The following is a 10,268-nucleotide window of genomic DNA, read 5'->3' as shown; positions in this document are numbered from 1 at the left end:
GTGGCCCACCGCTCCGGGCAAGTGTGTGCTCACTAGTGTGTATGTGGTGTTTCACTTCACGGATGGGTTAAATGCGGAGGTGAAATTTCCCCGTTGTGGGACTAATAAGGGTCACTTAATCTTAATCTTGATGGACATCTCAACCAAAATATCAGGTGACATAATGCTGAACAAACCGAAGACGCTGCATTATTTCTATGGATTTGCCACTGAAGCTGTATGAAACTCCCAAGGCTCCTCTATAGGCTGGTCCTGCTAAATACCCCAAGTTGGAATCATGTTCACTGCGCATTTTTATGATCATTTGTACCTCCTAGCGCTCCTGCTTCCTGTAGGGGTGTCAAGGCAGATGAGCAAACTCATCAGCTACGTCTCCATCCACATTTTGTTAATCATCATTATTTCTATACATACATTCCCAACGCAAAACAACTGAGCAAAGCCCAAAACACTAATGGTTTGTACTTCTGGTCTTGGCTGGTCAGAGTCCAGATTTAAACCCTATAGAGAATATTTGGTCTCTGGCATTAAACCAAGACTAGCTTGGCAATGTTTTTCAGCTGTTTGAAGCGGTCAGTGCTTCACCAAGTGGAACGCCGCTGCTCCGTCTGTAAAAAGCTGTCTGCAAGTTTACACACAAAACTGCAACATTTCAAGTGTGAACGGAAAAGCTCCCGCATATCAAATTATTTCACCGTTTTTTCTAATGATTTGTTAAGATCATTAGTCTTTTATGGGCATCTACTTTCTCAAAATGAGCTGAAAATTGACGGCATTCCTATTGCAAACATTCCCGTCTTCTTCTCAGTCCAGCTCTACCTCTAACATGCCGTTTGGTTTTGTTGTAGAGGCGAGAGAAATCGGTCACATGATATAATAATAATGTAATAATAATAGAATAAAAGTTTACCCACAATTTCCATCTCCATTGTCCACATCCACAAAGTTTCTGAAGTGTTTTACACATTTTTCACTAAAAATCCTTCGGATGGAAACGTTGCTAATGACCATCACTCTGGAAAACATGACAACTAAGGTGGTGCAACTGGTGGTGTTTATGAAGTGTTCTAGAGGAGCTCTGGCAGGACTGGACATGTCTGATGGATGAAGATGAGTATGAAGATGTCTTTATAAAACGTGGGACACTGGCTGGACGTTGATGGCTGTTTTCCAAGTCTTTAATGGTCCTACAAATAAATTATATATGTGCAATTTTATTAATTAGGGCAAAATTCAGTACCAGTAAAATCCCATGTCATTCAATACCAAATTTCAGTACCTGAGCAGTCTTGAGCATCATATTGGCATCAATTTAGCCAATAAACGTGCTCCTTTCAAAATCTAGATTGCTGATTGGCTGCCTGAAGTCCAAGCCATATAACTGCTACCAACATCGGTGCTTCTATATACACTCACATCCAGCACCTCATTTCTGGTGTAAGCCACACCTACTTTTGGAAAAGAGCCAGTCAGGGTTCAGGACTGAAATCAAGGTATCGGTATTACTAGCATGAGTGTTTTTCCAGCAGGTCACCAAGAATTCCCCCACATGGAATTTCAGGGCCAACAGTGTTAAAGCTTTCCAAACTTGAATGATGGAACGATTAAGACGTGAAGTCATTCAGGCCGCTTTGGTGTGAAATGCTCTGTTCACACCACATTTAACTGATGATCTTGGTGTGGCTGCTGTGGATACCCGACCACAGGGTTGCAAACATGTTCGTGCTGTGACTCGCTTACGAAGCGCAGCGACTGCATCGGCGTAGATTTGAGGGAGAAATGGTGTCAAATGATGAGACGCAAGTTTGATGCACCAATAATAATTAGGTTTTCTTATCAACTGGCGAAGCACATGGTGTATTGTGCACCCCTGTTTGCCTCCTGCTGCTTCTGTAATGACATTCAGTGACAATCTTCATCACATGGACCATCATCACGAATTCACAGTGAAGACTGACCAACAGCGAGCGTTAAGCTTCAGAACCGAACAGAGGCCTGTTATTTATTATGTCCTCACACACATCCACTCAGCACTTGCAGGTGTGTCGTAACTGCATTACACAAGTGGCCACTCTCAGGATAAGTGGCGAGGGGTCAGCGAGGAGCGGATTGTTCAGTTGGAATGCATGTGTGCTCGGCTAGGAAAGCTGGGAACACAAACTTTGAAAACCTTTCTGTAAACATAACGTGAATACGGGCTTCGCCTGGCCGTATGATTTGTTTCTGAACTGTGGGGTGTTGCCTTTGTTTTGTTACCACTAGCCTGGCAGCCTTAGTTCGCCAACTAAAGGCAGCAGAGGAATGAAGTATCATCAGTTATGGACCATCTGGAGTAGCTACCCAATACTTATAATGCAGACAGCACATCGGATACTACGGCTCTGAAATATGAAGAAATCCACAGCAGTTTACAGACATGGCTTATAAACAGATTTGTCCACCAATTCTGGGAGGGACTGGGGTCTGATCTCAATGGTTTCTGGACATGTTCTGCCCCTGAAGTCAACACTAAATCACTTCAGCTACTAAAATAATGCAACATCCTTTAAAACAGCATCAAGGGGACACAGCGAGGCCACGTTGAGGAGTGTTAGAACGAGTGGCTTGTCTTCAATCCACAATCACAGGATATCGGGTACAGCAAGTTCTTTTCTTTTTTAATATCCAATATAAAAATGAGAAAACCCAAATCTGGGATGACCTCGAAGGGCCGCTGTATGTGAAAACAGAGGAATGTTTCAGCATCGTGGGGACCCAGCTGATCCAGCTCAGCCAAAACTGCAAGAACAGTTTCACACACCTACATTCATGAAGCACAAGAGCAGAGAATCAGCGTGAGAAAATACACATGAAATCATGGGATGATGACAACAGACAGAAAGAACGTCAACTAAAGTACATAAACGTTAAAAACCTACAATTACAAGAAGGTAAACGTGATCCGAGCGATTGTTCCTCAGATTATCACTGCTTTGTTTTAGAAGCTTTATCGGGCATTAAAAAAAGTGGATGGTCAAATTTAAGACTTCACATTTGTACGTGTATTTGTGCATAACAAGGCTGAGCAACTCGTTAAAGGAGCGAAGTGCATGAAATCTAATGTTTCCCAGCTGAAACACAGAATCTCCCACTGTTCCAAGTGCACAAAGCACTCAAATCACTTGCGTACAAATGAACATGTTATAAAAAATAAATAGATAAAACAGGAATGACATGTATGAACTTTCCCTCTCACGAGAAACTAAACGCTGCGTTTACAGTGACTAAAGGGGTCGGCGGTGAACCGGATCTCTCGTTATTTTGGGTGGAGCAGCAGCGGAAAACCTCTGCCATCGCCAACAGGAGCGGCAGCGGTTTGCAGAATATTTCCTCAAAAGGTTTAGTTTTCCCAACTCGTGTGTGCGACTGCACCAGATGCTGATTCTTTTTGGACAGCTGGATGCCGAACATCTGGTCGTTGTAGCTTATATGCACCCAGTACCGTATGCTAAAACTTTAAAGGGCCCATATCGAAGAAAACTCAATATTCCATTCTGATGAAGACTGTAAACATTACTGTTACTGTTCACTGTCCAGTCCAATCTACGGTACAATAAGAGCCCGTTTTGAACTCGCTGGTTTTGCGAGGCCAAGAAAACCAACATTCAGGGCTGCACCGAAACTTCAGGCCACCAAAAATATGCAGCTGAAAATGGTTTGAAGTGCCACTTCTGGTTTTTGGCCCAGAAAGGCAGAAAAAGGCGTAACATGTTACGGGTCTGCAAATTGGTGTCGGATTTGAACACGATAAAGAAAACAGGAAAAAACGCTGTTTATATTCCTCGCTCTCCTGCTCTGGTCAGCACAGACACGGTCAGTTTGAGCAGCAGCGACTCAACACTCAACTACAAGCACGGTCCTCTGCTGCTGCTTTCACTGCAGCCTTTAACTTGGATGCCTTTTAGTTTTACAGATTGGTTGAAATTGGTTGGGATTACATCAATAATGTGGAGTAACTCAACATCTTTTGCCCTTTTCCACCTCTTGTTTTGAAAGTTGTTACTGCAAACGTGTTTAGTTCCTGCTGGTGTGGCTTTCTGGCTGTTTCTTCTCTACGTGACGGCCACTAAAGCCACTGGCTAACAGAGAAACTCCTGCTGAAGAAACTCCAGACTGTCTTTAAGCCACTATAAGGTTGGGAAGAGAGAGGTTTTCCATCCTCATAGCTGAGACGCTGTGGAATCCGGCTTCAGGTGCCTGTGAAGTATTACCATGAAGTATTATGTAAATCAGAATTTTACAACTTTTAATATTTATTTAATATCTCTTTCCCAACATAGTGATCATCATCTTCGAAGTTTTGTCAGCAAACAAATAAAATGGAAACTGTATAAAAAAAGAACCGTTTCTTTCCGTTTTCAGCTGCCTGCGTCTTAAACTTCATGTCGGTGCATCACTGTGTGTTTACATGCTCAATAATCCAATCCTAATCGGAAGTTATCTGATTATTCAAAGGGTCACGTAAACAGCACACCCCGATTTCTTAAATCGGAGCAAGGAAATCCGATTTTTAAAAAATGGAATACACAGAGCTGGATTTCAGCTCAGTAATCCGCTTTCTCAGTGCATGTGAACTCAATCCGATTTCTTTCGGATTTCTCAGTCTGCGCATGTGTGAAATTGCCAAATGCATGTTTGACAAAATTAAGGACTTAAATATTCTTCGTTTTCTAGACGACGCATGTTAAATTTTTAGTAGCTCGACATGAAACGAGTTTACGCCTCGTCTGCTTCAGTGAGTTTACCGACTGGTAGCGAAACAAACCTGATTACTGTCCGACTCGTAGAGACCCGGGTGTCACGTTATCTGATGACTCAAGTTCATATAAACCTGTTGATCAGATTACTGACAAAATCTAACTTCCTGCAGTTATCGGATTATTAACTGCATGTAAACACTTTCACATACAGCCACCTATTCAGCCAGCAATTTAGCCCCACCCACTCACACGGAAGTTCTAAGGAGCATTTCAGGCTGGACCGCTTCTTGGACAAATACAGGCCAGCCAATCAAAACACAGCTCATTTGCATTTCAGTCTTAAAGACACAGTAACAAAAACAGCCCGTTTCATTCTAAATTAGTCAGCTTTAGAAGAATTGACTGTTCTAAGAGGCTGAAAAAGTCAGTTATCATTTTTTTTATATGTATCAAAAATGTTTTTGATGCATAAAACCAAACAAATGTCATAAGAGGAACTTGAGGGAAAAATAAAATCAAAAATGTAGGATATGGGCCCTTTAAATAGCAAAGACCACAAATAAAGACCTGCTCGGTCACCATGGCTGCCTGTCGCATAGAGCAGCAAGGCATGGACCGACCCCGACATGTAAACGCAGCATACCAGCTTGACTGAGAACTTTTCCAGGAGTGAAAGCCACTGCTGTGTTCTTTAAAGGTCCTATCCTAGACGAGTTTTCAAGTATCTGACGTACCGTTTCTGTATCGCTAATCTACAGAGTTCTAAAGTCCCAAACTGAGGGAACAATGAAAATATCCTTCAAAAACATTCATGTTCTCCTACGTTTCGCTGAAATGCAACTTTGCGCTGTATGTCAGGCCCTAAAACACACTCCCACGAGTTCTGACTGGCTGACAAAGGAAATATAATAATAATAATAATAATAATAATAATAATAACAACAACAACAATAATAGGGAAACAAGAGGAAGACTGCGTCGATGAAAGAATGACAAGTGCACACGTGCAGAATCCTGAGTGCGTGCTTCTGTGGCCGATTCAAAATGAGCGGTAGCTGATGGGGCCGGCTTGAACTGCATGGAGTGACTAAAGGGTTTCGGATGAAAACGCACACGCTCACACTCGCTTACACACGCAACGCGGCCAGGGACGTGTCGCCTCCCCGTCCGAGATATTAACACAATTTACAGACAAAAGAAAAAAGTTTCGATATATTCCATGAGATAATTACAGCTTGTTATAATAATACTTAGTATAACAAGAATAGACAGTAACAAACGTCGCATGGAGGTTCTTCTGTGGCTTCTGTCACAGTCTGCTGTTTCTTCCTTTCCTCTCTTTTTTTCAAATTATTTTTTGCTGTGCTCCTTTCTGTTTAAACACCTCCTCCTTTCTGCCTCTAGGAGGCGTCACATGGGTGTTGCAGCGTGTCCATGTGGGCCTGTGTTCCTGCGCTCAGAGGCAGACGCAGGGGTGGGCGTGTCTCAGAGCCGCGTCTGGGCCTCAGGGACGTAGATTTCGATGCTGTCGGCGCTCTCCGTGGCGGAGTTCTGCCGTTCGGACACTGCGCGCTTGGCGGCCATCAGCCGCTTCCTGGCCTCCTGCCGCTGCTTGTCCGCGGCCGACTCCCCGCTGCTCTTCTCCTTCGCTGCGGCCGGCTTGGGCTTCAGCACTTTCTTCGGCGTCGTGGCTGACGGCTGCTTCTTTTCCTCCTGCGGACGACAGGTGAAGGACTGCTCTTTAACCACAGTTTGGACACCAATTTAAGCAGACGGTCACATCAGTGGACTAACCCGGCTTTAGCCAGGCCCAGCTGACATAACCAGTTTCAGTAATACCTTTTTGCTGCTGCTCTCTGGGAGTTTCCAGTCGTTGGACTTGAGCAGGTGGAGCTCGTCGAACTTCATGCTGATGTCCTCTATGGAGAGCTGCAGCAGGTCCCAGAATCCAGCCAAGTCCTGAGCCGTGGGCCGCGGCTGAGCATTCACATCCTGTTTCAGAGCAGCACCAAAACAGTACATTAAATTAACACTAAATTTAAACAGGAACATGTTAGAGACAGTGTAAAGGCGTCATTACAGCCTTCAAGCTTTCAACACCAGCTACAGGACAAAAGACTACACTTTCGGCTGCTCTTTGACCAAATGAGAAAACGGAGCATCGGTTTCGTTGAATTCAATCATATCTGAATAGCACTCAATCTACAGGGAGTTCACTTTGAAAAGCTGCAAGAAATGTAGGAAAAGCACGAAGCAGAAACTTAAAATGCACAACTTAAGCGTCCTCAGGTTTGTGAAAGGCACTATATAAATTTAACTTATTATTATTATTATTATTAATAATATCACAACTGTTAATGAAGCTAATCAACCAGTCAGAGAAGAACTGTCAAGGCTGTTTCTATCACTGTTAGAGCATTTCAGCCTGTACAATTCATTTCAGCTGCTTCCATGAACCACCGGGGGGCGCTCTGACACAGCACTACTATGAGCACCACACCAGCGTTCATGAAGCTCCACATATACTCACATACGGCTCTCTCTGCTCATAACTCTTGACTTTATGGTTTGGTTTTATGGAAATACGCTCATTAAAACCCCAAAACCATCGGGCCTTTCAGCAACCATAGGTGTATTACACATTCAGACCACAAGGAATAGAGAAACGGACTGTGTGAACACAATTCGACAAACATTAGACAAACATCTGCGTGGGTTGCTGTGAAATGGGCTGTATAAACGCTGTTATATGCTGCAGACACTCCGGTGGTGTTAATATAACCCAAACTTCTATCTAAACATGCTGAATCTCACGTTTCGTCGCCGTGGAAGTCAAATCAGGCAGGTGTTTTATAAAAGAAGACACAGCCATATGGACTCATGCATGTTTGTTTAATGAAGACCAGAGAATGTGTAAAAGAAAACGGAGCACAAAACTCACTGAATGCAACTCCTTCAGCCACATGAACCCATTTCTATTCCTATTCATTCATTAATATATTTATTAATATGGCAGTTTGTGACACAAACTCAATAAAAGAAAAACCTCTTCACTCTGTTCTATCAAATAAACGCAACAGAAATCACATTATTAATGCAAAAGAATGGTTAAAATGGCATAAACAGCCTTAAGGGGTTAAACGAGTAAGAGCTGAATGAAATAGATCACACAGAAGAGAGTCCATGGCTTTATGCTGGATGGATGGTTCATTAATGCCAATGTTGCCAATGAGTGAAAGCAAACAGCCACCAATTAACATTATGAAAATCCCATAACTCTGATTGGTCACTACTAGCTTCTAGGAACGGGCATTTTAGTCACGGACATGATTTTCTAATCTGTAAGGTGTATTTGAAAAAAAAAAAAAAGCTGTCGCACACGAGACGCCACCTCACGCTCGGCACCTCACTACTGCTGCAATACATAACAGAAGGTGATGTGGCTTGAAATGTACAATGATGAAAAGGGCAGCCAATAAACAGACAGGTGCCAACTGTCCGCTTTCACCTCGGCTAATGATATTAGTTTAGTCACGGTTTAACTTTGCATCTATCGCTGTTGTCGGGTTAAAACATCTCCAAAACGGCAGCTTTACAGGAGAAGGAAAAAACATTCTTTATTTTTAATGCAAGTCAATGGAACCAGAATTTCTCCCAAGTCATTTTGTGCCGTTCCTTTTAGCACATTCATCATGAAATTCACACACAGCGTAAAGAGCAACAGGCACGTTCTAATTTTGTCAAAAGCTGAAAAACGACAAAAACGGAGGTTTACGGTTTTCTTCTGACCGCAGATACGCAACTTATTTTATTAGATTAAATCCATGAGTGTAAACATAAGCCGCTGGCTCTAGATTGCCCTCAGGTGGAGAATAAAGTTCCGACAGCTCCGGGTTCTTCAACTTGACAATGTAGAACACGAGAGACGAGCTAACTTGCATTTCAAAAAAGGCTTAATTTACTATTCAACGTTTAAGACTTTGATGACTTTTCAGATCCTTGTGAAAGTTCCAGCTCATCCCTACGGGCCTCCATTCACTAGCAGCATTAGAACATAGCGCTCTTCCTTTAAAGGGACTCTTTGAAAGGGAAACTAACTCACCAGGTTCTGCTCACACAGGCCTCTGAACTGCTGGAATTTCTGAGACATGAGGAGCTGAGCGCTGCCCACTGCACTGCGGATCTTCCCCAGGACTACAAACACAGACACATGCACACAGTGAGAGACTCTTAAGCTGAAACGTTACCCTTTTATGGCAGAGACGCTGCTGCACTGCAAACCTGCCTCCACCACGATGGTCTGCTTTCTCAAACCTACATTAAAGGGCCTGTACTCTTCTAACATTTTCATGCAAACCCTGGATAATACAGTGTTTACACGTTGTGAGATCATCATGGTTGTCCTACTACAACCATTCACATATCACTGGCCATTCAGCCTACAGCAGTTTAGCTGCCCGTTTATGATGACGTGAGAAGGACAAACAGTGCAGGGCAGTTATATTTGTTACTATGCCTGTAAGACCAAACAAACAAACAAACAAAAACAAACAAACAAGGATTTGCATAACTCGACTGTTGAGATGTTGGTCATTCAGAGTGCTTTGATGTGAAATAGCTGGTCAGTGGTGCTGACAGGAATCAGGGGTCAGAGCGCCAACAACTCAAGTATAGGTGGCAGTTGGGGCAGTCGTGGGCTGGAGGTTAGGGATCTGGCCCTGTGACTGGAAGGTTGCCGGTTCGATCCCCAGGGCCGACAGTCCATGACTGAGGTGTCCTTGAGCAAGACACCTAACCCCCAAATGCTCCCTGGGCGCCGTGGATAGGGCTGCCCACCGCTCTGGGCTCACTGCTGCCCCCTAGTGTGTGTGTGTGTTCTCACTAGTGTGTATGTGGTGTTTCACTTCACGGATGGGTTAAATGTGGAGGTGGAATTTCCCCAGTTGTGGGGAAACTTAACTTAATAGCCATTTCTCAGATTTAGTTTTGTATAGTAAATAACAGTGAATCCACACGAGTCTTACGGGACTTTATAAGTAATCCTGTTTAAATATAATACTGAGGCTTCCTTTGGGACTATTTCGCTGTCCAGCACGTTCCACCTCCACCACGAACGTATTTAAAAATAATTTCTTAGGCCAAAACCATCGCAAAACAGTGTCTCAGACATCAGGCTGGGTGTTCATGACTATTTCATGTGATCTCTTTCTGAGAGGGAGCCTTTAGAGGCAGTAAACTCCCCAGACGCCTGGTTCCCATCACCACCACTGTGAACACTTCTGACGCGCTCTACTTTCTGTACACAGAGCATTTCGTGGCAAACCACTCTGAAGGACTTTTCCATCCTGTTTAATTACACAGAAAATATGAAAAGAAAAAAAGAAAGTTTGCGTTCCCCTGAAGACGCGTGTGAATTACAGGCACAGTGACAAAATCCGCCTGGGCTTGGGCTAAACAGGGGTTGAAAAATGGTCATGTAAAAATGAATTATGGCTGATTTTGACACAAGCAAAGCACACAAACGTTCTA

The 10,268-nt window shown here is 43.4% G+C and overlaps 1 protein-coding gene across 6 annotated transcripts in view; it reads right to left on the bottom strand.

Annotated features, from left to right (window-relative positions):
- Positions 1 to 2,631: 2,631 nt before the first annotated feature.
- Positions 2,632 to 10,268, bottom strand: part of dlgap4a (discs, large (Drosophila) homolog-associated protein 4a) — a 196,062-nt gene continuing 188,425 nt past the window's right edge. For 5 of the 6 annotated variants that reach the window (XM_037541623.1, XM_017717907.2, XM_037541619.1 and 2 more), the window contains 3 exons: positions 8,842 to 8,933; positions 6,579 to 6,731; positions 2,632 to 6,452 (listed from right to left, as the gene is read on the bottom strand). In XM_037541623.1, coding sequence (XP_037397520.1) covers positions 6,225 to 6,452; positions 6,579 to 6,731; positions 8,842 to 8,933 — 473 coding nt within the window. In that variant the 3' untranslated portion in view covers positions 2,632 to 6,224. The remainder of the gene's footprint in view (positions 6,453 to 6,578; positions 6,732 to 8,841; positions 8,934 to 10,268) is intronic. The other variant, XM_037541620.1, reaches the window with a different exon arrangement.

This window comes from Pygocentrus nattereri, chromosome 9, assembly GCF_015220715.1.
Source record: "Pygocentrus nattereri isolate fPygNat1 chromosome 9, fPygNat1.pri, whole genome shotgun sequence".
In the NCBI taxonomy this organism is placed as follows: domain Eukaryota; kingdom Metazoa; phylum Chordata; class Actinopteri; order Characiformes; family Serrasalmidae; genus Pygocentrus; species Pygocentrus nattereri.
The sequence above is the reverse complement of the archived record's forward strand: the minus strand, read 5'-3'. Positions and strand labels throughout refer to the sequence as shown.